The sequence below is a fragment of the Chiloscyllium plagiosum genome, unplaced genomic scaffold (assembly GCF_037043375.1).
Source record: "Chiloscyllium plagiosum isolate Xiang-an unplaced genomic scaffold, Cpla_swu_hap1 HiC_scaffold_19, whole genome shotgun sequence".
Taxonomy (NCBI): Eukaryota; Metazoa; Chordata; class Chondrichthyes; order Orectolobiformes; family Hemiscylliidae; genus Chiloscyllium; species Chiloscyllium plagiosum.
In genome coordinates, this window is record NW_028270157.1 from 23,500,956 (window position 1) to 23,528,342 (window position 27,387).

Genomic DNA, 27,387 nt, shown 5'->3' on the forward strand with positions numbered 1-27,387 from the left:
CCTGCTAACTTTCTTCAGCAATTTCTGCTTCTATAACACTGATCGCTATCATTAATTGCTGTAAATGTTCATCTGTGGATGGGCTTTTGGGGAAGGAGGCTCTCCCATCCTCATCTGGCATAATGTGACTTCAGACTCAAAACTATGTGGTGAACTGTTAATTGCCCTCTGAGATGGCCTCGAAGGTTACTCCATTCAGAGGTGATTAGGGATGGGTAACAAATACTGGCCTTGTCACAAATGCCCACATCCCAAAAAAACAAAAATCACTGCTGACTCAGCAAAGGCAGAAACCATTGTGGGAATAAATATTTAATCTGTTCAGAAAATGCTGTTGTTACGAAGTTGTGTCAAGTACTCATGAAGTGGACAGCAGGAAGCTAGAATTTGCTTGTAAAAATGATAAGAGGGATGAGTGTGTGGCTCCTTTAAGAGGGAGAGGGCTTTTCTAAGCTTGGAGATTTACACAGAAAATGTGGTAGTAAGCAGCTGAAAATGTACAAATACTTCTAAAATTGAAATGTGTACCAATTGGCTGTGTGATTGGAAACCTTAGGCTTGTTTTGATGTTATGACAACTAGCTAGAAATGAACCAATTAATTTAAACCAAGCACTTAGAAACTGAAAACCAATAAAATGCAAATCTGATGGTTTTGACAACCTCCGACTAATGTTATTGTAAGAAAATTGAAATGTCATGCAAGGTACACAATGACAGGGATTTTGTAAATTGGGGGACAGCCAACTGCCATCTGAGGAATGAATATGCAGCTTTCACAGAAATCTCTAAGCTCTCCATGAAAGCACCATCCATCCATAAAAGGTACCGTGGCACTTCTTGCTAAGAGTCCAAATGGAAGCATTCATAGAGAAAACACCTCTGACAGAAGGGTCAACAGAAAATAAGTGTTCCTGACCAGAGAGACAGCGGAGAAGGCAGAACATTCTGGGAGATGCATTCTGTAGGGACTTTGAAAGTCTAAGTTTTAATTTAGTTTTCTTATTATTTGGGTTTGTATAAGTGGGATTTGTGTTTATTGGAACAGCATACCAGTAAAATTTTGTTTAGTTAGGAAATAGTTAGTAGTCAGTGGCGGTTGTGGGAGGATGGTGGAAATATTTTGTTCGTTAGTAGTTTTGGTTTATTTGTTCACTGTTAGGATTAAATAAATAAATTGTTACTTGTTGCTTATAAAGTGAATATCAGGGACTTCTTTCATTTAACAACTCCTTTCCAACAGATTATGAGTGGGCTTATTTGAGTGCTTCAGGTTTTAATTAATAGAAGGGGACCTATACTCCCACTGTAACAGATTGGGGGGTTTGTGTTTCATTTTTAATTATCAGAGAGGTTCAACTTCCCCTTCATAACACTATGTACACTGAGAATCTTGTTATGAGAAAGTATATAAGAGGATGGCAAACACAAAATCGCATATTAAAACATTCATTCTCTTTCATTTATTAAGGAAGTTTTTAGTATTCTGTGAACTTGCTGACTAAATACTTTTGATGATTACATAAATCAGAATGATCTGAAATCATAATCACTCATCTAATACTTCCATGGAATTAGGACAGGTACAATGGTTTATGCATAAAATGCTGAGTACCGTATATACTCATGTAAAAGTCAATCTCATAAAAATCGACCCCTTATTTTTGGCCAAAAATCTGGTATTTTCTATATATCTTGTGTAAAGGCTGACTCTACTATATCGCATTAAAAACCTCTTACAAAGGAAACCGTATGTTTCCATTAACTGACTTAAACAAAATTACATTCATTCATTCATACCAGTAACTCTACTCATCGCTCTTTGTGTACTATTTTGCATCTCTATTCATTCATTCATTCATTCATTTATTCATTCATTCATTCATTCATCCACTCATTCATAACTCTACTTAGCCCACTTGGTTTACTACAGCATGTTTTGATACATTCATTCATTCAGATGGGTACTAAATCTATCGGTACTTATCGCACTTTGTTCACTCTACATCCAAAAGTTAATATCGTTAGAATGGTAATCACTTTAATTGTGCCATAATAACTGAATAAAAGTGAGATATATTAGCTACATATATCTTTAATTCTTTGTCAAATGTGTTAATGTTGCTGAGGTTCATTACATACAAAAGTAAATGGGAGAGAAATGGAAGAATTTGGCGAGGAAGTTCAAAATGCTTACACACTCAGAATTTAATAAATGTTTCATTTTAAGTGTGCCATTATACTAGGCAATGACAATGTTAACATTGTGATTTTGCAGGATTTCACTGAATCTTTGACATGTTAAATTTTTGTACAAGTATGTATAAAGAAAATTCCCTACCAGTAATCCATTCTTGTTTCTCTTGTTTTTATTCGGTAATTATCTTCATCATAATTCATTGTGTTTTTCTTCTTTACCTGGGATTAGTTGAGTGATCAAATCGACTTCTGCTAATAATGCGATATTTCGAACTGCAGCACAAATTTCAGCCCCTCAAACTAGTGCCTGTGTAATACTGTAGTCGACCCTATAAATTGAACCTTTAAAAATAGTCTACAAAATTCGACTTTTACATGAGTATATACGGTAGATACTTCCTATCACATTTGATGAACTGAAGAAAAAAAATCCTATTCTCAAGTATAAAGAATCCTAATAAAATGGAATAAATTTTAATTTATAAGGTTAAAATTGCTACCTTGGAGCAAATGCTGCAACAATAATATCAATTGGCCCAAACTGTGTGGTCAGCATTGAAAAGATTTACAGGGTTGCCAGGTGGCTCAGTGGTTAACCTGATGGGGCTAGGTGGGTAGCTCTTGGAGGGTCGATGTGGACTTATTGGGCCAAATGTCCTGCTTCCACACTGTAGGCATTCTATGATTCAATCTCAATATCTACATGGCAAAGATTCCCCTTCTCTTGTTATCACTTCTAATTCATTACTAATTCAGAGATCTCAAGGCATTCAGCAACTGTGAGGTCATTAACCAGGTGAACAGTCAACCACATTGAAACATATTCACAGAGAGCAAACCAGGAAGCAATGCACACCAGTTATCCTTTACTTTTAATTTATATTTTAAAGAACAAAACAAATGACTGTTACATTCACATGGGATTAAGGTAGAAACTTAGATATTTTGAATAGGCTTTTATTATTTTGAGAATGTGACTTAATGTGACAATTTGACATTCCATGATCAGGTTTACAGAGCCAGTAATGTTGTTTAGCAGAAATTATGAACTTTGCATTTTAAAAACTCAGTCACAGTTCATTCAACAACATTCAACTTTTTTTGGAAAAGTATCTTTTCACACCCAGCCTCCAGGCTTAAAGATGCATTTTACTCAGCAGTTTAATGATTTCTTGTCAAGGATTTTCAACAGCACACTCTATGGGGAGGGGGACACAAAATCACTGATGGAAACTTCCGTATTTCCAAATTTCATTGCAACTGTGTAGTCTTCATTAATTTTTGAGCAATAACATTGAGGAATGCAAACCATTTTGCCATTGTCATGACCCCAAATTATGACTTTATTTTTGTTCTAATAAGCACAGCAGACAAAGCCTACCAGACAAGGAAGACACTAAATAGGAAGGTGTAAAGGATTTAAAAAAATCTCAAGAGCTCAAAAAACTGTAATGAACTGACATATTCATAATGCACAAAGGAAAACAGAAATTGCTGGATAAGCTCAGCAGGTCTGGCAGCATCTGTGAAGAGAAATCAGAGTCAACGTTTCAGGTCTGGTGACCCTTCCTCAGAACTTCCTCCATTCCTCCGAAACATTAACTCTGGCTTCTCTTCACAGATGCTGCCAGACCTGCTGAGCTTATCCAGCAATTTCTCTTTTCATTTCTCATTTACAGCATCCGCAGTTCTTTTGGGTTATATCCATAATGCAATCTGAACTACCCTTTATTTTACTGATTTGTCATATGCTCAGGACTGCCTACTGTCAATAGATAAAAGGGGAAATTGATAATCTTTCAATTTGTGGTATTTGAGTAAGAAATTCATTTTTCATGCTTACTCCTAGATAAACCATATCAACTGTTGGCCATTTCCAATCTGGCTGAAATGGGATTGAGCCCATCTGCTTGTGAAAATCAATGTGTGTGCCAAACATTGATCAAGCCAATAAGACGTAGTAAAGGATGAATAAAAAAGGATGATGCTGAGTTTCTCCAGAACTTTCTGTTTGTATTTCAGATTTCCAGCATCTGCAGTATTTTGCTTTTAATAAAAGCATGAGTCATGAGAATGGGGATATTTTGCATATACAGACTGGTCAATTTTATTTCTTCTAGTTGTTTCTGTTTGTTGAACAAAGTGGCACATCTTAACAACTAGTAAGCTCAAAGCAAGGATATATATCAGACTTTTTTCCCAACAGAGTAACAGAAGTGCGGACTTAAGTCATGCCAAAATTGTCAACAAGAGACAACATACAAACAATATGGTATCGTGTCACTGTGGGCCTTTCAGCTTGAAGGCTATTCTTGAAATACTGATAGAAATTCCATTAAATATATCCATCGTTGAGCATTTAGTAGGATAGTTAAACCTTACATTTTACATCAAGCAAGCATTTAGATTAACATAGAAGAATGATCCAAATGGTGATTAGGAGCAAATATCAATCAAAGAAAATAGAAACTAGAAAGTAAGATGGAATACATGGCTAAAGTAATCTGTGGATAGAAAGAAACTGAGTTAATGTTTTAAGTCTATGAGCTTGGTCACTGAACCAATTTCTCCTTATCCTTTTGACAGAATGTGAGTACCACTGGCTCGGCTACATTCAATGCCCATCCCAGTTGCCCTTGAGAAGATGTTGGTGAGCAGCCTTCTTGAACAACTGCTGTCAATGTCGAGTCAGCAGACCCTAAATCTTGTTAGAAAGGAGTTTGATCCTGTGACAGTAAAGGAGCAGTGATATATTTCCAAATCAGAATAATATGTGACTTGGAGGATAACTTTCAAGCCTGGTGCTCCCATGCATCTGATGCTCTTATCCTTGTGGGTGGCAGAGGTCATGAATTTAGAAGGTGATATCTCAGAATCTTGGTGAATTGTTGCTAGTTATCTTGTAGGTGGTGCACACTACAGTCATTGGACATTGCTGAACTGTTTTGGGAAAAACTGGTAAAAGCAGCAATGGAGGGATGAGGGAAAAAAGTTTTTATGCTGTATGTATTTGGAATCTGGAGTTTACAGCTTAAGAATATGCCAGAAATTGGTTTAATTGAGGGATTTAAGAGGGAATTGGATTATTGTCTGAGAAGGAAGTGAAACTAGGTAAGTTCCTCCATCAGAGACTCAGCATGGATACAATGGTCTGAATGTCTCCTTCTGTGCTATAATTGTTATATGATTCTGTTCTAATGGCTTCAGGGCTGTATGTCTGTTAGTGACTCAGGCAGGTTGAGAAGGTTCTGACAGGGAGGAAAGACACCAGATGCTCTGTCATTTTGAATAAAACCTCTTCTTCCACTATGACAGGGCTTAAAATCCCAATCTCCTTCTTTCTTTAGTTGAGTATGCGACATGAGAAGAGGAATTTAGATTTTCTGAAGCAATAAATGAAAGCCAGGAGTTTAGTCAGCTTGGATTGTAGCAATTACAACCAGAAGTGAGGAAGTCAAGTCCAACAGTAATGAAATAACTACGCTTCTTTGAAGTGAGAATCTTGTGGAGAACAAAGATGTTGTGTTATTGTTTTAAAACGGGTTCAGAAATGTGAAGTTTTGCTCATAATACAGTTGATAACCAACATAAGCCTGAGACTGTTTTTTAATGAAATAGGAGCAGAAAGTGAAATGAGCTTGACTAGACTAGGCAAGCGAAGAATATATTGAATATGACTAAGATTGATCCCTTAAATGTTTTCAGTTGAAAAAGAATGTGTCAGAATTGCAATAAGGCACAGTGGAGAATGGTAAAAGAAAGGTCAGCTCTCTTGTTGTTTATACAGAAAAGGAAGTAAAAGACTTTTCAAATACTTTCAGATTCATAAAATGGCTAGGGAACAGTAAGAGGCCCTTTGGTCATCGGTCCTGTACCAGCTCTGCCAGAGTATAATTCAGCTTATCCCACTGACCCACTCTTTCCTCTTATCCCTGCAAATCATTTCTCTTCAGCGGCTTATCCAATTCCCTTTTGAAAGTCACAACTGAATCTGCCTCCAGTACATTCGCAAGCAGTGAATTTTAGATCCTAACCCCTCACTGCATGTTCCCATCAACAAATACATCTTCCCAGGTTGACTCAGGTTCTGCTGACAATCACCTTACACCTGATTGTCAAAGGGAACAGCTTCTGTCCATACGAATTTAGAGCCCTCATAATTTGAAACACCAAATTACATCTCAACATTCCCTTCCCTAAAGAAAACAATTCCACATTCCCTAATCCAGCCTCACAACTGAAGTGCTTTAGTTGCAGACTCTTCTTGTAAATCATTTCTGCACCCATTGTAAAGTGTTCACATTCACAGTTCAGTGACAGTTCCTTTGTGAAGAGTAATTACTACCTTAGAGACAGCTTCTGGGGTAAGACAAGTGCTCTTTGAAGATCATTTTGTGGCTAGGACTTTCTATAGTGAACCCTTCTTCGCCTCTATACAGAGCTTGTCCTCCTTCTTGCTTCTGCTTTACCCCCTCATTATGCTGTGATCCAAGAGGTACTGCAAGTGTTGTTCCCACAATTGGGAGAAACCTTTATATCCATAGGCCTTCAAAATGCACTCAACTCTTTGCAAAGGGGCAGCAGCATTCCCTGTTCATTGAAAGATCATGCAGTGTAAAGACAATAAATATAGGCTGACTCTTGAGTAACAATTAAGCAGGCCCCACCCATATCTCACTTACAGCTAACTACACCTCCCCCAGTACCTCAATTGATGCTCCCCAACAATAACTTTCCCTGCTGCACAACACCCACTACTGGACTGGACCTGAACCCCTGTCACTGGACCTGATCTGATGCTCTCCACTCCCCAAACAGGACCACACTCTGCACACCCTCACTGGAAGATTGATTCATTGCTTTTTCTCTCAGCAGTTGCCCTAAACTGAGATTTTTAATCAGTAAGTCAGGAATTTATTATGTAAATGTGAACCCCCTGCACTATGCTGACTGCAAACAGGTGGAAGTACCTGGAGAAAGAAAGCCAAGGAGGTGTATATTCTGACAAGCCAAAAGATCATCTAAGTGAACTCTCTGCACAGGGTTCAGGAACTGCCAAACTGTGTTCTCACCCTTTCCCCCACCCATACCAACCAGGGTTTTCTAATATTTGTGTCTGCAGGGGGAATTTATAAGTAGTTTAAAGTTTTCACCAGAGGAGTTAAAGCTCAACAGTTTCAAATTCATTATCGGTAGTTAGAATCTATTTGTTCCTCAAAAAGTAATTCTTGTTAAAGCCAGAAACTTGGTCCATGCTTTCTGTCAATCCATGTCTAAAAGACAGGGCATTTAAGGAGTCCTGCAACTTTTAATTTTTTTTAAACTTTTAAATGATTTCAGGAGTAGCTCAGATTTCAATTCAGTCTGCTACCCCACTGAATCATGATACAGGCAATATGGGCTTTATTGCCAAGAAGATGTATCCACATTGAGCAGAAAACACATAGTTTTGATACTCATTAGATTATACTTCTGCTGTGTGTTTAAAAAATCTTTGAGTTTGTGTTACAAATAGTTTGATTTGTTCTATTCCATTTTCATTTCTCTTGTTAATACACTTCTGTTTGATTGCTCAAACAAAATCTGCAGAATTGTATGCTTATGTTTCAGCAAGAGACCACTTCAGTAAAATCAAAATTAAACAAAATATGATCTATTGAGACTGGTTTCAGAATAACATCATTTGGGATCATAACAGTACCTAAGCTCAATTCTAGACAGGTTCCCTTCAAGACCGAAACAGGTAATGGAAATGCAAGAAAGTATCAGGAAGGTGACATTAGAAAGCAATGTTTTCTAATTTCACACAAAATTCAGGAATTCCTCTGTTAGCAGCAAGATCAGATGGCCTGCAGCAGTTCAAGACAATAGCTCACCATCACTTTCTCAAGGAATAGGTATCACCAGTATCTGTGTGGAATTTACATGTTCTCCGTGTCTACATGAGTTTCTGCTGGGTGCTCCAGATTCCTCCCACAGTCCAAAGGTGTGAAGATTTCTGTCTCAGGGCGGCTCCAGAGAGGCTCAATACAAGCTGGACAAAAACATCTCACTTTGGGGCGGCACGGTGACTCAATGCTTAGCACTGCTGCCTCACAGCACCAGGGATCCGGGTTCAATTCCAGCCTCAGGCGACTGTGTGTATGGAGTTTGCACATTCTCCCTGTGTCTGCGTGGGTTTCCTCCAGGTGCTCTGGTCTCCTTCCACAATCCAAAGATGTGCAGGTTAGGTGAATCGGCCATGCTAAATTGCCCATGGTGTTCAGGGATGTGTAGGATTAGGAGCATTAATCAGGGGTAAATATAGGGTAGGGGAATGGGTCAGTGTGGACTTGTTAGGCCGAAAGGACTGTTTCCACACTGTAGGGATTCTATGATTCTTGGCCTTGCCAACAATGTCCACCTCACTTGAATGAATTTGCAGAAAATGAGTACCTCAAATAATGTTTGGTAACGCTTTAATTAAGTATCTTGGGGCATTTTACAATGTTAATGTAAAATTGTTGTCCTTCAGAAGAATCAGTGTGTGGAATTCTAATATTTGTATCTAATTCCTTCATCCCCAACCACTCAGGATTCATGGACATCTAAGAGACACATGAAAGCCCTACTTGACAAAGGTATGCAGCAAGAAGTGGAAAATCATGTGTAACATCACCCAAATCTCCAAAGTGTGGACCTGGTGGCCAAGGCCCCTTGTTGGTACCACTAATTTGGGAAATTACACTGATCATTTTGGTTATTTCAATGACCCATTGCAGTATCATCCAATGCACGAAAAGGTGAGAAAGAATGGCATTTAGAGAACAATTTGAAATATCTCTCATGATTTCCTTTCCTCACTGAAAGTATTTAGTAAGCAACACAAAAGAATCTAACCAATGATAATTATTCCCTTTCCAAATATCTTTCACAATCAGAAGAAGAACAATTTTTGCTAATGATTATAATTGTAGCATATGGGAGTTTCATTTTTTAAAAAGGTGGTGCGAGAATTGAAGAGGGAAACTGACAGGATTTCAGGAAGGAAACTGCAATAACTGATAGAAATAATTGTTCACCACCTCAGGAGGTGATGACTCAGAATCAGGGCAGGATATGGATCCTGAGATGCTACAATCTCGCCTTATTAAAACCAGATGTTTCCTATATTTCAAGGATGTTAGAGATGTTCATTGTATAATGGTTCTGCACTAAAATAGGATGAAATGGAAAAACATCAACATTACTGAACGTGCGCAATCATATTGGCTACGAACCAGCAGAAAATAATAATGCCATAATTACAGACTGAAAGATGAAATGAGCACAGGCAGTTTAGAGCTAATTTTAAGGTCCATGAGTGGAGCCGGAAGGTAGTGGATAGGAATCATACATAGCCAGTTGGATAAACTGGTTAGCAAGAATGACGAGGATCTATCTGATTTAATATGGGGGATGAACTCCTGGCCCACATTGGCCAACCTTATCAGTTTGGGTTAACAAATTGCATAGTGAAACTAGTAACTTATGTAGATGGGAAACCTTACAGCTAAAAGGTAACAAAAGAAAAGTATTATGCTTAACAACCATTGGAATATTTGAACATTTTTGAAAAGTTTGTGGTCAAACAAGTAGAAGGTAAATGATTGACAGTATCAAGGTAGAAAAACAGTTTTAGAACTAGTGCTGGAATGATACATTAAATCTGGTGATGTCATACGCAATGAATTTGAGGTATTTAGCCCTTCCAGAGCACTTTCTCCAGGGGAGAGGCCTACACGCCTCACAGGAAGAGGAAGTCACATCCATTGCTATATGCCATGCTCATAGGCATGGGGACAGAAGCGGAAGAAGATGATGTGCCTTCAACTGGAAAAATATGCCCAGCCTTCAGTTCCATAAAAGAAGGCTATGGTAATGCATGGAGTGCTGCTGGGTAACCTGCTAAACATATACTTCTGACCCAGGCACATTTGATTCTTATTATTGCTGGCCATAGTAACAGATGGAGAAAAATATCATGGTTTATTATTCAGAGGATTAGCACACTCCAGTGTGAATTTCTGTGGGAGCTTGTTCTCTCACCTGCAGTAACTTTGGCAGAAGAGCCTTGGAATCTCCAGAAAAAAAATGCTTAAATTTAGGGTCAATATTCAAAAATTCCCAATCTAATGCCATTCTGGGAATACCATTGTTGCAAGTGCTGCTATAATTCAAGGAGGAGACTCAGTCTCATCATCACCTTCTCAGGTTATCTATATATGAGAAATGAATCTGTCTTTAGAAAAGTCACACACATTTTGAAAGAAAAAATAAGATAAATCTCATTGTTTGGTGTGTGGGAACTTGCCATGCAATAACGGGCTGCCACATTTTGGCTACATGTCAGCAGTGTCTACACTTGAAAACTATTTCTTAAACTGTGTAGCTATCAGGGAAATGCTATTGATGTGAAAAGCACTTTACCTTACAGTTTTACATATGGCTCTCATATACTCAGTCCCACATAACAACAAAAACAGCTTATTACAATGTTGCAAACTATATTGGAAGACATGTCTTGGAGACAACTTTGTAATGTTAGTCACATGCTTGCCACTTTAAGCCTTGGGCATTAGTCTTCCGACAGTGACAACAGGCCATGACAAGACAGCACCTCACAGCACCATGCATTCCACTCACCAACTTACAAGTTGCAGCAGTTACACACATCCCAGCTTTTGCAAGATGTGAACTTCAAGAGGTAGTAGAGGCTATATCAGAATGCAAATACGATGAAGAACAAGTAGTACTCACAAAAGAGAAGCAAGAATCTTCTGATTTATACCGGGACACCATTACATTGGGAAATTGCAGGAATGCAGTGATATTAGGTTGCCATGCTACACTTATATTACCAGTCAGCAGAAATGCAGATGATATGTCACCATTTCCATACATCTGTGAACATCACAGTGGATTGGAGCACTGCAGATAATGCTAGCTTGGTACCAAAACAATAAGTGCTTAAGTCTGTCAGCGTTCGTGTCAATCCCGTGGCACAGGTGGTGGCAGATTTCTCCAGCATTTGGCACAGTTCTGTCGTTACTTCCACTGACAACCTTAAACCATGCAGACGCCGCATCTTGGATCCAGGATCCTTAATCTAGGTAAATCGGTCTTTGCCTGAACATGTGGTTTGGATGGTGACGGTGAATAATTGAAGTCTTCCTCGGGATCAATCTTACCTGCATGGCAGCCATCCACACCTCCTCTTCTCCCTGCAGAAAACATAAATAGAGCAGATTCCCATAGGGAAATATTGTCACAATTTGTAGGACCTATTTTAATATAGCATCATGGAATTATGAGTTACTTATCCCATTGTCTTTGTATAAATTCTTTGATCCAATTATTTGTACACTTCAGCTCTTTCCCCATTGTTCAGCCATATTTTACTTTGCAAGCATTTATCCAGATCCATTGTGAACGTTATTATTGACTCTATCTCCAACATACATTCAGAACTACATGTTAATTCATACCAATTTGCTGCATCACCTTCTTCCCCCATTTTCTTTCCTCTTCTTTAGCCAATTAATTTATAAGAAATTTGCTCTGGTCACCAATTTTTCTGCTACCAGGAAGCAATTCCATTTATTTATTGTCTCATTTACTCATGATTTTGAGAATCTCTACTCTTTCCTTAACCTTCTCTTTTCTATAGTCGCAGAAACTGTAGCATTTCTTTTCACCAACATGGTGGATCAGAAACATTTACAAGGTGATCGTTCAAGCCTGATTTTAAACATCCTCTCTCCTTTTAACTGAAGCTGATGTACTTTAGATCCCCATTGTAAGTGCATGTAGCTAATGCAGACCATAAATCTGACCTGAAAACTGAAGAATATCAGGATGTTTAACTGGCATTATTAAAGTGCTGAATTGAAGGGTCTGTCTGTATGCAGCAAAAGTACCATGAATCATACACCACATCCACAAGAAACAATATACCAACAGGCTTTGATCCATCAAATCTACTTTGCTATTTTTTTCCATATGAGCCACCAAAATTCAACACTCTAATGCCACCATCACATTGGCAAAAAGTAGACATTAAATACTTCATAGTGGCACTAGTAGAATCCATCAAAAGGGCAAACCTAACATTGCTTGGTTGCACAGTGACCTCTTTAAAAGAAGCATATACTTGTTTTTAACTTTCACCTTCATTTAGGTCTGCCACATGAAAAGCAGCTTCATTCCATATTTCTGTCTCTACGAATAGCAGCACTCAGCTGTGCTATGATAGCATGACTTCCCAAAACCCAAACACCAATTATTTGAGCTCAGAGAACTAACGGGTTAAGCTCTGAAGACAGTCAGTTGGTACACAGAGCTGCATAGTAGTTTTTTTTGGTTCATGCCATTTATATTATTTAAATTTTAAATATAATTATAATAGGCCCACTGCTGCACCCTTCAGAAAAGTCAAGTCTGTTTAGTATTAATCTCCTGTTATATACAGAAATGCAGTTAACAAAATAAAAGAGCTGATAATATTAATTCTGTGAGCACTGATAGCAATAAAAAGTCACAAACTGGCTTACCATCACTTTAAATATATATTAAAATATACAAATTCTCTTGTGCACTATCTTAATAAACTGCTTAATATGTTTAAAAGAATCCTCAGTTCACTATTTAATAAAATTTCTCACCTTGCTTATTATTTTCATTATTCTGTTAAAATATCACATATAAGAATTCCACTTTTTAGCTTTTCTTTCTTTTTCATTGGGCCATATTTATTGATTTTCTGTTTTGTGGAATGGATGTTCTCACTGTGCAGAAATGAGGGAGTACTCTTGACAAAAGCTTGTGAAGATTTTTTTCTGCATTATTGGTAATCACCTCAGCAAGATAAATATAGATGAGGGAAACTATTTAGCTCGTCTATTTCAGTTTGCAGAGAAACCCAAGGTAAGTCTAACATAGTGCCAGAGATTCTTTCTCTCCTACGCTGCTGTGTGTACAATTCCAGATATCAATCAGTCATTGTAAGAACATTCCTTTTGTAAACATTTATCTGTGTTGCCTTTTCTGTTAGCTGTTAAGTAATGCTTTAGATAACATTTCATTCTGAGCTAACATACCTCTATGCATACCTCTGATGTATCTTATTACTAGTCTATTTTCATAGTTCCATTCTAAAAATCCTTGTTACAGAAGGGGAAAGCTCGTTGACAATCTCAGTACACACCTGGATGGATAAATGATGATAATAACAGACACCAGGATCAACTAAAGCCCTTTGCCAAAGTAAAATTTATTCTTGTAGGTCTGCTGACTCTAGTCAGGGAGAAATCTTAAGCTCTACTCTTTCTGGGAACCATATCAAATGGCTGCTGGACTGGCACAAAGCAGGAGAATATTACTTGAGTGCTGCAAAGGCTCCAACATTTCATTGATATAATGCAAGCACAAATAGCCTGCCTCCTGGGAGGTAGTTGTCAGAATATTAATGCAGCATAAATAGGCACATCATGGAGTTCTGTCACTATCCATTAGACCACTTGGAAAATTAGGGCTCAGAAATCAATCTGTATTTGCTTTTGAGCACAGAAGTTGAGATTTATGACCCGTCCACACTGGTTCCCATGAGGCAAACAGCTTGCATAATTGGTGAAGGACAAGGGATTGTACCTCTCACACTGTTCAATGCCCCACAGTCCCATTACTTGTCCATATGCACACCCAAGCCAGAGCTCTTGCCTACTATCCAGGTACTGTCTCTCAGACTCATACACCATGCAGCAGTGCCAGCCAAAAACATAGCTCCTGCTGTTTCCACAGACGTCCAGCTGCTGAGCTATGACTGTCAAGTCACCCAATGATTAGTACACCACAGTTACTCACGTTCAACCTCTCCCTTTGCAGAAGATTCTCCATAACAAGTGGCAGCAGTACAGTTGTTCACAAACCCATTGTCCTCTCTAAAGGTGACAACATTTGTGTCTTATCATTAATCACAATGCTAGTATCCTTGCTTTTGACTGCCAGCCAGGCAACCCAGGCTGCTGACCTCCATGCCAAGGTGGCACAATCTGAAACCATCTCTGAAGGACCAGAGCTGCTCAAGAGGGTTTTGCAAGATCAGCTGCCAGTCTCTCTTGGTGGAAGTTAATAGAATTCCATCAGTCATGTTGTTTCAGCTCTTTGAGTAGCTATTTGAGTAGCATTGTATAGAAGTACAAGATGAGGGAAAGGCATCTAAGAGGACAGACATGCAGAGAATACCTGAAGCTGAATGGTTCTTTTCTGCTCATATCATTGGACCTCTTGCTTGACTAAACCTTCATGGCAGGGTTTTTGGTGGTGGTTTTACTGTAGGATTCTAACAAAGAGGATACTGAAATGGGAGGTTGTGGATGAAAGGAGCATTGCGTGTCCTGTAGAAATGCTGGTGAAAGGATACTGTTCCAAGGATTTAGGCATTCATGTAGAGCCCTTCTACTAGCAAAGGCATTCTAGATGTGTCTTCCCTGCTACTACCCCTTTCTCCCTTTGCACAGTTCTTTCCACCGCTGTAGCTCTGTTCTTCCTGCTACGTTGTTGGCCAACCGGCACTGTAATAGCAACCCGCATACCTATTGCAGGCTTTTCTTATATTGACAGGTCATGTGTTCCTCTGCCTCTTCTTGTGAGGACGCAGCATCACTCCATACCAAATCAAGCAATTCAATTTAATATCTCCCCATGCAACAAAACAAAAAAGACCCACAGTAGTTCAACAAACTTGGCACAAGCATAAATTGGTCTAAATTTGTGAGGAGAAAGTGAGGACTGCAGATGCTGGAGATCAGAGCTGAAAATGTGTTGCTGGAAAAGCACAGTAGGTCAAGGAGCAGGAGAATCGACATTTCGGGCATGAAGAAATGCTCATGCCCGAAACGTCGATTCTCCTGCTCCTTGGATGCTAAATTTGTGAGGTCCACCTTGGCAAGAAGTGGAGGCCGTTTGATATCATGATCTGGGAAGATTTGGGCATATGAATGACATGCTTGGGTGAGTATTCTGTCCAGCATGGAAAACCATGCAGACCAGTCCAGCAGTGGACCTGGGATACTGTGAGTCAGATTCGTCTTCGAGCTTTGTCTCAAATAATGCTACAGAACAAAATCTCTATCTGATGACCTTACTGAGCACAAATCATTGGAAAACTGTCCCTGAAGGCCTTGAGATCTTCATAGAATTAATATAAAATAAGAACTAATTTAGTTCCTCTGCTCAATCTAATTCAGACTCCTGTTACTGAACCTATTTAGTATGTGCAATTAGCATGCTACATTGTATTTAATTAATAGAATGTTTTTTTTGCCATGCAAAGATTTATAAGAGTGTGGAATGCAACACTGAAGTGATGATTTCAGTTGAATTAATCGTGACATTTAAGAGGGAGTTGAAGAAGTATTAATGGTTATGGGAAGGAGCAAGGAAATGGAATGTGAGTAGGTAGGCCTCATGTGGAGTTGGCACTAGCAATGGGCATGGCAGGCTGAGAAAACCTCTCTCTGAGCTGGGATTTCAGAGCTATCAGTGATTACCATTTGAAAATCACCAAATACATTGTCAATTGACCCTGCCTGTTAACTGGGAGGAAGCTGAACATCCAAAGTGATCTACCTTAATTCTGAATATTGCACTTTATCTTAGATATACTGTTGCAGAGGCAAAGTAAAATCAAGAATGCAATGCTGGAAACCAAATTGAAAGTTTGGATGAAGGGCCTACAGCTGAAATGTCCACCTGCATATCGTGTCTGTGTTCATTTTTAAAATCCAATCATACGTTTGCAACATAATTCTGGACAGCAGGCAGCATGTTCCACAACTTGCGCTCTTTACCACTGTCAACTGAATTTGTCATCTGTTGTAATTTTCAAAAATGTTATTTGTTTTAATATATATATAAAGCAAAATAAAACTCACCTCATGATGAAATTCAGATGTAATGAGCTGAGCAGTGGTAAGTTCTAGAAACCCTGATTGGCACAAACAAAATGCAATCACAAGTGTACCATACAACTGAAATGAAGTGACATGAACTTCCATTTGATTAATATAAGGTAATAACATCTCTTGAATAAATTACAGAGAATATTGTACTTGGAATTATTCTATTGTACAGTACAATTCAAACAATGTGAACTGCTAAGTGAAGCAGTGAAATATTGAAATATTCTTCATAAGTTTGAATACAGGGGCTAGTTGGCTGGCATCTGGTCAAGACTAATGCCAATGGAGAGGGTTTGATTTGTTGTAGCTGAGGTAGACTTGGAACCTTTCTCTTTGTCCTGCCCCGAGAAGGCAATGGCAAGTCATCACTATGAAAAATTGCCAAGGAAATGATGCAGGATGAAGGAGACAACAAGCCAAGGACCTGCCATTGAGTGAATCCACATGAATGACTGAGTGAATATTGATAAATGTTATGCCAAGTCTTATCAGATATTGTTATTATACTTGGGTCAATTTTGCATGCCTTTACCCACTAGAAAACATCTATTCCCAAAGTACTATAGCTATGAAAACCATAATACCAGGTCTTTGCCCTCAACACCTCCATTATAATGACTGAGAACTCTTCAGGAGCAATGGTAGTCTGATCGTTTGGCTCCAACAGGTACAGGCCCAGTGTTGCTAGGGTAATAAGGAACAAAGAGACATTCTCAAACCCCTCTCTCTACCTTCTGTAGCAGCATTCATTGGAAACAAAATGCAAAATCACCTTAATAATGGTATTATGGGCTTGTACAAAGATCTTCACTCAGTCTGAATGGTCTAATGGAAATCTATCAGCAGAGGATCAGAATTGACACTTTGTTTTGTCTACTTACCCACTGAACATTTAACAGCCAAAGAAACCATTAGCCGTGATTACACCTACAGATTTCTCAGAGCTGGAGCTGTAGTGCCTCTTTGCACCCAAACTAGCCAATGGGAGAGCCAGTCTGGGGAACGGGTCTGTACTGGCAATGTTGCGGGGCCTCCGTGGTGTGGCTTCAAATGCCACACCAACTGGATGAGTGTGGGTCGACTGGTAAGTCCAAAATGAGGACGTAGTGTAGCCAAGAAAATTAGCCTCTGAACAATGCTAGAAAATGCCAATATGCACTTGGAAACCTTAGACCAAAACCTTATTTTTATTTGTGAATTCAGCTTAGTCAGTTTTGTGCTGTGCAAAGTAGACAATGGCAGCCTAAAATCTTGCCGTGTGTGTGCAAACTTCCTTTATTAATACTGTCTAACTGCACGTGTAGCTTCGCTTAGTTTCAGAACCTTTGTTGCTTTCAACGCATTGAATTGCTACTGTTAAAATTGGACTATCTTGAGCATCAGCTGGTCCCATGTTAACAAGTAGCAAGCACAAAACCCTTCGATATTGGCTAAATAACATGCTTGTTTGTGCATTTCTTCAGTGTGGAATATATGTGTGCTTGTTACTTCTCAACATTTCAAAAACTTGGTGCATAATCTTCTTGAACATTCATCATTCATCTTGGATGAATTGGAATGAATTTTGGACAAGTTTGGAATGTGGAGTCAAATTGCTGCAGAATTTGAATTATTCATATCTGAACTTAACCATTTAAAAAAAATGGACAGAGATGCAGTGACTGTTTAAAAACCAAATGGTGGGACTGTAAAAAATATACAATTACAAAACTACTATATGGGTCATTTAACCCCTGCTGGGTAAATTAAAAAATGTAAAGAACATTTTAAACTTGTGCAGAGCAACACAAACAACATTATTTCAGTTTGTTTTAATCTATAATTTGGCAGTTCTTTTCACCCACTGAACTACTGGACAACTAATAACTTCAAGCGAGCATTGAAAGAAATATCACTGATAGATATTCCCATCTTCATGAAATGGACATCACAGCTTGATTTTCCTCAAACCATTGTAGAAATTGCTGCTATAGATTGTTACCAACATACCACAGGAATCTGAACACCACACTTGACAATCACAGGATTAGACACCATAGACAAACAGTACACTACATCACCATGGAAATCAAATCTAAATAGGCACAGCTTTTAAAATCAGTTGCTAATAATCTGACTGCCATGCAGAGACAGAAAGTTTGCTAAGATAGCCATGCAAAATAGTGTTGGCATGCAGTATAATTAAAAAACAAGTATTTGGGAACTGAAATTTCTTTAGGGCTGTGGGATCTTTCAGCACAATGGAGAGCACTTGACCCACTGTGTTAGTCTCAGCTCAATGTTACTGTAATATAAAAGGAGTTTCACTGGTCCACTCTCTCCTCATAACCCTGTATCAATCTCAGTTTAATAGCACAGCCTCTGCTCTAATCTCACCATGTTGACCTGTATTTTCTTAAAGTCATCCCAATACTCCATTGTCTCCCCATCATCATACATCAACCATAGAATCATAGAATCCAAAAGTGTGGAAGCAGGCCATTCAGCTCATTGAGACCTACCGACCCTTTGATGACCATCCCACACAGACCCACCTCCCTGCGGTATCCCAATAACACTGCATTTCCCATGGCTAATCCACCTTGCCTGGACACCATGGGCAACTTACCATGGCTAATCCACTTAACAATGGAGAACCAATCCCATCATCCTACTTTCTCTCGTTGGGTCACTGGCCCACAGATACCAGTATACCCCAAGATGTGGCTTCCTCAGGGACAGGCATGTGGTACTGCTAGTAAACTGACTAAGTAGTCAGGCAGGAGGCTGGAAGAACACAGCAAGCCAGGCAGCATCAGGAAGTGCAGAAGTTGATGTTTCGGGTGTAACCCTTCTTCAGAAGGATTCAGAAGGTGAGTGGCTTTACACCTATCTTCTGAATTCAGCGTACCTCTGTGAGAAACCACTGTGATTGGCCATCACCTCTGACCCTCCCCACATGATGCCTAACCCTCCCCAAACTTCACTCTAGAGAGGCTGATCACATCCCTTCCAGGGTCCTCTGATTAAATACAATATCTGAGCTCTCCTCAGCAGGTTTTCAACAGTACTTCCACACCATACCTCTGACACCACCACATCACCTCAAGGCATCCCTGAACACCTCTTCTACTATGCTCCCAACTGTACTCCCAGGTTTCTGATCACCTCCTCCTCCCTCCCCCATTGTTACCCTGAGGTTCTCACCTTGTCACCTACCATGGCTCTCTTTCCAGTATCAGCCTCACCTTCAAGACCAAATCCCTTACCATCCCTGAGATTTTCTCCAAACTTCACTGTGGAATCACCAGTTCATGTGACTTTCAATGCCTATCCAGTTGGACATCAGATTGTAAATATGGCTGATGTCTGGGGATACTGGTCAGGGATGTCACACACGCACTGTGGTGTTCCAATTCCATAGTGGGATTCAAACTCCTGACTTCCAGAGTCTCGAGGAATTTCTCATCTATCAGGTCAAAATCCAGACCTTGATCAGTTTGATCTGAATTTTTGTACACGCAGAGAGACTTCCTATAATACTGACAATGGCAGCAGGGGCCTGAATCTAGAATGCCACACCTACCATTTTCATTTGGTGCTTTGTGTGAGTGGAGGTGAAGGAAATTAGGACAGGTTTGAAACTGGACGCCTGTGATTCATTGAGATAGCTGCCCCAGGAAGGTCTGACTTTCACTACTGATTTGTTCAAAATATGATTGCCCACTTTAGACCTGGTAGGAGAAGGTCTAAAGGTACTGGACTTATCTGGAGAGGTGGCATATCCTTTTGGATATGGCCCTGGGACACCTCAGGAACTGTCAGGGTGTCCCTTTTGGGATTCTTAAACAGAGACATGAATGTGCTTGAAAAATGCATGAACTCATTGCAGTTGTCAAAAGGAGCTGCCAAACTGTAAATGCATTTCAAACTCATTTTAATATTTGAAAATATTGTCTGTAGTGCTAAAAAATATCAGTGCTTGCTTTTCATTCTGTCTCTCAACATAAGTCTCAGGTTACAAATACAGGATTAGTGCTGAGTGACTGATTTTACACTTTAACTACCACAACTGGTTGCCTGTCAGTTGATTGTCTGTTTGGCTGCCTCAAGTCATTATAAACCTTTTGAAGTAGGACTGCAAATTCCAGTGCTTATTTTTAGAAAGGATTAAATGAATTTAAATGTAGCAGTTGTGTGTTTATCAAAAGTGAATTTATCAATACCAACTTCAAAAACTTTGTTTGATCCCAGCATGTGTCTTGAGGTCCTTCCACGGTGGATACTGCGTTAGTTGGCATGGTTGGTGCAAGAGCAAAGGAGGGGGTACATTAGTATGAGAAAATTATGGATAATGGGATGGATAGAGAGTCATAGGTTGTCATGGAGGGGATGATGGGCCATGTGGTGTCCACGGAGGGACGTGAAGTGCCATGCGTTGGCATGGGAAAAGTGTGGAGGGATGAGATCTGGAAGATTGTCTTTCATTTCTCTTTCAAGGTTAAGATAGATTGCTGGTGCAACCACTCCTGCACCTGGAAGCCTCTGCAATGTAAAAGCCAGTCCCTTCAGATCGAACACCTGCAATCCCAGAACATTCCATCCCAGGTTGGATTTGCCAAGTTGGGAACCATTCCATCACTGGGAAAATTGAGGTCTTTCTCTTCCAGATGTACTTGCGCTCAACTATGCACAAAACGCATAAAAAAACCTCACTTGCCAAATTTCAATTCAAACGTACACTATATCAATAATTGTTATCAAAAGACAGTTCTTAGATTTTTTTTGCAGGAAACTCTAATTACTGCATGATATGTATTCAACAATCTCTTGCATATCCCAGAGGCATTATGTTGCTAGCCTTTAGCTACTTTAGACAATGCTCTGGAACTTGGTTCCGTGTCTCCCTGCCTCATTCCCTCTTTTTCCTCATTTAAGATACTCCTTAAACCTTATTGCTCTGACTAAATGTCATGTATCCCGTTTCTCACAAGGCTAAATGACAAATTTTGTCCGACAACACTCCTGGGAAGTGCTTGAAGGCATTTTATCATGTTAGTGTTACTATATATTGTCATTTGGGTGTTAGGTAGTTTTCTAGTGAATGTTTGTGAATTATTTCCTTGTGAATTGTGACAATAATGTGCTGATCATTAATCTGTTAATGTCACTGAAGCATTAACGCTCAGGAGCATCCATCTGACAACCATTGTTTTCACAAATCTGGGATGCAGTTAAGAAAAAAGCACTGCATCAAACAGCTAACCTAATCTTCCAAGACATTGTTCATTGTGAAAAACAAGGATAAATTACATCTCCTGTACCTTTTCTGAGAACAACTGTTCATTTTCTTATACATTTTTCAATTCTTTTACCCTCATTATGCCTCAATTTTCTCTATATTGAATGATATGTTTTCTCCTGCTCTCTCCTCTTTCCCTAGCCCTTTTTTTTTGTTCAGTTTCTTTTTTACTTTCTCTAACCTGCCCTTCTATTCCTATTTACCTTCCAAATTGGAAACTTCTATCATCTACCACCTGCAAGTATCCCTCCAACCATCCTGCCATTCTTTCACTGCTGTTGGAACATCCTAGAACTCCCTTCCTAAGAGCATTGTACGCATCTCTACATGCTAGGGACTGCAGCAATTCAAGAAGGTGGTTCACAATCATCTGTTCAAGGGCATTTTCTTCGGCATCATGGTGAATCCAGCCATAGAGTCATAGAGATGTACAGCATGGAAACAGACCCTTCAGTCCAACTCGTCCATGCTGACCAGATATCCTATATCAATCTGGTCCCATTTGCCAGCACTTAGCCCATATTCCTCTAAACCCTTCTTAGTCATATACCCATCCAGATGCCTTTTAATGTTATAATTGTACCAGCATCCCCCAAGTCCTGTAGCAGCTCATTCCATACACACATCAACCTTTATGTGAAAAAGTTGCCCTTTAGGTCCCTTTTACAATTTTCACCTCTCTTCTTAAACCTATGCCCTCTAGCACTGGACTACCCCTACTCCAGAGAAAGACCTTGTCTATTTACCCTATCCATGCCTCTTGTGATTTAAAAATCTCTAAAAGGTCACCCCTCAGGCTCTGAAGCTCCAGAGAAAATAGCCCCAGCCCATTCAGCCTCATAGTCCTCAAGTATTTTTGAACTGTACTACGTGGACTTTGTCTTAGATTCTCTTTTTTAATTTTTGTTTTCTTTATTATATTATTGTGAAGGTCTAGTAATCTGAACTCTTATTTTTTTATTTTCTAATTTATAACTATGATTTTGTACTTTTGAAGTGCTGGACATTCTTTTTTATTTTTCTAATTTTTTTTCCTAAGAATTTGTACTCACGAATCTCTATCTAGATAGGTACCTTTGTACCTAAAATAATGCTGTAAGTGGTGACTTGTAAACTTTCCATGGGCGATAAAGCTAATTCAATTAATTTAATTCAGTTAGGGATCATAAGAAATCTTGGCCTTGCCAGTGCTGCCCATATCCCATGATAAAAATAGGTTTTACTTGAAAAAAGATTTTTGCCCTAACAAGATTTGGGATTAATCTGAAATTTGTGACTTCTTTATGTTTAGTTACCAAACTAAACACTTTTGCTCGTCAAGTGTATGGAATGAGCTGCCAGAGGAAATGGTGGAGGCTGGTACAATTGCAACATTTAAAAGGCATTTGGATGGTCATATAAATAGGAAGGGGTTGGAAGGATATGGGCGGGTGCTGTCAGGTAGGACTAGATTGGGTTGGGATATCTGGTCGGCATAGACAGGTTGGGCCAAAGGGTCTGTTTCCATGCTGTACATCTCTATGACAATGACTCTATGACTTGAATTTGTGCAGCATGGGTAATGATCTCAACTAGCAATGCATGTTGGTCTTGAAATAATCATTGCCAATTTGGGATTGGAAATGACTGGTTTCCTGAGCTGTTCCTGACGCTAACTATTTGAAGCAGAAGGAGAAATGTCTTGGAAATGTTGGGGCTGAAGTTTAGCTGGAATTGGTGACATCAATTGCCTTGAGTTTCAAGGAGGGTTTCTCTATATGAGGCCTCATGAATTTTCCTGCACTACCATTCCAAGCTCACCTCATTAGTTGTGTATCACGTCATTATGATGCCCCATTCATCCAATAATAGCCTGATTCTCCCACTTGCCATAGATGGAAGTAGTTTCCACTGCATGATTACTACTGGATTCCTGAGTCTGGCTCCATAGCCTGTCAAATGCTGGAGCTACTCTTGAAAACATTTGCACCAGGATGTGGCAGTCAAAAGGAAATTAATGCTCTATTAACGGTGATAGGAAACTTCAGTCCAATAACATGGTGGTGCACAGGACATAGAAGAAGCCACAACACCAGATCATGCCAGTCTGGTCCAAACTCAACCATGAATTCAACCAACTGGAGGAACTCCCAGTCACGTAGGAACAAAGTCATTGACCTTTTTCTATTCCACCAGGGTGAGTGCCACCATCTTCTCTCCACTACTCACATCACTCCCACTCTGCCACTGCATCACCTTCTCTCCAAGGCTCAGTGTTGCTTTGCAACATTTCCCTCAAATTACCCTTACCCCCTCACTGCCAACCCCTGCTAACCCTGCTTGGCCTTGGTGATTTCTACTCATTCACCCAGGACTTCTCATCAATGTACCCTCACCTACACCAGCTGTGACACCCAATTTTAAACTCACTCAAATAAGAATGAGATAAGAGGCATTGTCTATCAGTGTCCAACCCTGCTATTACCCCAACTACAAATGTATCCTTAACATGCCAGAATGATTACAATTTGTTTGTGACACATTCTTTCCTCTGTCTCCTGCAGCTACGATCGACATGACTATGGTGGCTGAGGTCACGAGGGAAGCCCCACAGGATGTCCCCTCTTCCACCTCTGAGGCACCCAGGTGGAGGAGGAACCACGTACAGGCGCCCCCTCCCCCTCCCCCCCCACCAGAAGCCTTCTCTCACAAACTTCCAAAGGTGGATAGGTCTTCTAGTTCCGCTGTTCCTGCCATCTTTACCACTGTGAGAGGTCAGGCCAAGGAGGATGCAGTTGCATCTGGGTGGGTCATACTCAGTACATCTGGGCCATCTAGACACAAATACTCCTGGGATCACCTGACCAAAGTTCCAAGGCCAGCTGAGTTTCTATGAAGGGCAGGGTCCCTCCACTCTGACTATGGAACCCAGGCCTCCACTGAGACACAGTGGAAGGGAAAGAAGCAAGAAGAACCTGAGGGCACATGGATGGAACAGGTGACAATTCAAGGTAAATCAATTCTCACATTTGTAAATATATGGTCATTGTCAGCTGTTAATGTACATCTGCATCCAGCTGCAACTACAACATTGAAGGTACACAGCCTACCCATCCTTAGCGCTACACAATGTTGGATGGGTGAAGCTGCGAAGTGAGCAGCCTCTCCACCACTTGCAGGCTTCGGGTACCTGGAAGGTGATTGGTACAACCCGAGTCCATCTTTGCAGGCTCCAAAACATCCACTTATGCTTCATGACCCTACATGATATGGTCAAAAGTGCAATGAAATGATCTGCACACAGGAGGTTAATGCCTAAGGTTCACCATTTTTAAATTCATTCTTCTGATGTGGGCACTGTTGGCTGGGCCAGTTTTTATTGCCCACCCCTAGTTGCCCTTGAGAAGGTGGCGGTGAGCTGCCCTCTTGAACTGCTGCAGTCCATGTGCTGGAGTTTGACCCACAAGGCCTTTAGGCAGAGAATTCCAAGATTTTGACCCAGTGATAGGGAAGGAACAATTATATATCTCCAAGTCGGGAATGTGAGCAACATGGAGGGGAACTTGAAGTGGTGGTGTTCTGGTATTTCTGCTGCCCTTGTCCTTATAGATGGAAATGGTCGTGGGTTTGGAAGGTGCTGTATAAGGAACCTTGGTGAATTTCCGCTGTGCATGTTATAAATGGAACACGCTTTTGTTACTGATTCTCAGTGGTGGAAGCAGTGGATGTTTGTAGTTGTGATGCTGTGGGCCCACCGAGTGGGCTGCTTTGTCCTGGATGGTGTGAAGTTTCTTGAGTGTTGTTGGGGCTGCACCCATCCAGGGTACAGTATTCCAACACACTCCTGACTTATGCTTTGGAGAAGGTGGACAGACCTTGGGGAGTCAGGGAATGAGTTACTCATTGCAGGAATCCTAGCCAATCACCTTCTCGAATAGCCACTGTTGTATGACTTGTTCAGTTCGGCTTCTGATTCATAGTAATCCCCAAGATGTTGCTAGTGGAGGATTCAGCAAAAGTAATGCCATTGAGTCAACAGGTTATTGTTCGATTCTCTCTTGCCGTAGATGGTTATTACTGGTTCTCATGTGGTGTGAATGTTACTTGCCAATTATCAGCCTAAACCTGCATATTGTCCTTGTCTTTCCATATCAGGACATTGACTGCTTCAGTATCTGAGGAGTTGCAAATGGTACTAAACATTGTACAATCATCAGCGAACATTTCGAACATTATTTATGAAGGGAAGGTCATAGCTGAAGCAGCTGAAGATGGTTAGGATGAGGACATTAGCCTGACGACCTCCTGCAGTGGTGTCCTGGGGCTGAGATAACTGACCTCCAACAACCACAACCTTCCTGCTGTGTGTCAGGTATGACTCCAACCAGTGGAGAGCTGTCCTCCATTTCAAAATTACACCAGTTATGATTGGGTTCCTTCGTGCCACGTTTGGTCAAGTACAGCTTTGATGTCAAGTGCACTCATCTTCATCTCACTTCAGGAATTCAGCTCTTTTCACCATGTTTGAACCAAGGCTGTAATGAGATCAGGAGCTGAGTGGCCCTGATTGAACCCAAACTGGGCATCACTGAGCACATAATCGCTGAGCAGGTGTTGCTTGATAGCGCTGCTGATGACATCTTCCATCACTTTACTGATGATCAAGAGTAGGCTGATGGAACAATAATTGGCCAGGTTGGAGCTATCCTGGTTTCTGTGTACAGGATATACCTGGGCAATTTTCCACATTGTTGGACAGGTGCCAGTATTATAACTGTATTGGAAAAGTCTTTTGAGATGCATGGCTAGTTGTGGAGTGCTCTTGTTTAGCACTTTTGCTGGAATGACGTCAGGACGTGTAGCCTTTGCAGTATTCAGGGCCTCCACTGTTTCTTGACATTATGTGAAGTGAATTGATTTGCTGAAGATTGGTATCTGTGACATGGGGGACCGTTGTAGGAGGCTGAGATGGATCATCCACTCAGCACTTCTGACTGAAGATTGTTGCAATTGTATTAACCTTACCTTTTTCATTTATGTGCTGGACCGCCCCCTCAGTGAGGATGGGGATATTTGTGGAACTTCCTCTTCTAGTGAGTTGTTTGACTGCTACCACCATTCACGATTGTATGTGGCAGGACTGCAGAGCTTAGATATAATCTTTTTAGCCAAGTTGCTTAGCTCTGCCTATCACTTTTATGTAAGTCATCTTGTGATGTACCTTCACTAGGTTGATGTTAGATATACTGTTACGCATACTGAATTTTGCTCCTGTTATGCACTCTTGCATTCTTCATTCAACCAGAGTTGATCCTTTGATTTAATGGTATTAGTACTGTGGGGAATATGCCAGGCCAAGAGGTTGCAAATTATTTTAGAACACAAATTCTGTTGCTGCCAGTGACCAGAGCACCTCATGGATGCCCAATCTTGAGTTGCCAGATCAGTCTGAACCATATCACAAAATATGATGGAGCTCATCCTCAATGTGAAGATGAACCCGCATCTTCAAATGGACCGTGCGGTGGTCACTCTTACCGATAGTGCTGCAGTCAGATGTATCTATGGCAGGCCAGTTGATAGCAATGAAGTCAAATATGTTTTTTTGTCCATGTTGGTTTCGTCACCACCTTCCACAGACCAAGTCCAGAAGCTCTGGCTTTCAGGACCCAAAACATTTGGCCAGTAGTTGTGCTGCTGAGACACTCTTGGTGTTGACCTTGAAGTCCTCCTCTCAGAGTACATTCTGCACCCTTGTCACCCTCGGTGCTTCCTCCAAGTGTTGTTCAACATGCAGGAGTACTGATTCACCAGTCAAGAAAGATGGAACATGGTACTCAGCAGGTTTCCTTGTCCCTGCTTATCTGGTGCTCTGAGACTTCATAGTATCTGGAGTCAATGTTGAGGACTCATAGGGCAATTCTGACTTGACTCTATACCATTGTGCCTA

General features: G+C 40.3%; 1 protein-coding gene across 7 annotated transcripts in view; it reads right to left on the minus strand.

The window, feature by feature from the left end:
* Positions 1 to 6,025: 6,025 nt before the first annotated feature.
* Positions 6,026 to 27,387, minus strand: part of LOC122559750 (voltage-gated potassium channel KCNC2-like) — a 190,657-nt gene continuing 169,295 nt past the window's right edge. For 2 of the 7 annotated variants that reach the window (XM_087997137.1, XM_087997130.1), the window contains one exon: positions 11,332 to 11,440. Coding sequence is in view for 2 of the 7 variants with exons in the window: in XM_043709706.2 (XP_043565641.2) it covers positions 11,321 to 11,440; positions 16,151 to 16,203 (173 nt within the window). In the remaining 5 variants the exon portion in view is untranslated. Of the gene's footprint in view, positions 11,441 to 16,150; positions 16,204 to 27,387 lie in introns of those variants that run through there. The other 5 variants (XM_043709706.2, XR_015760393.1, XM_087997136.1 and 2 more) reach the window with 5 other exon arrangements.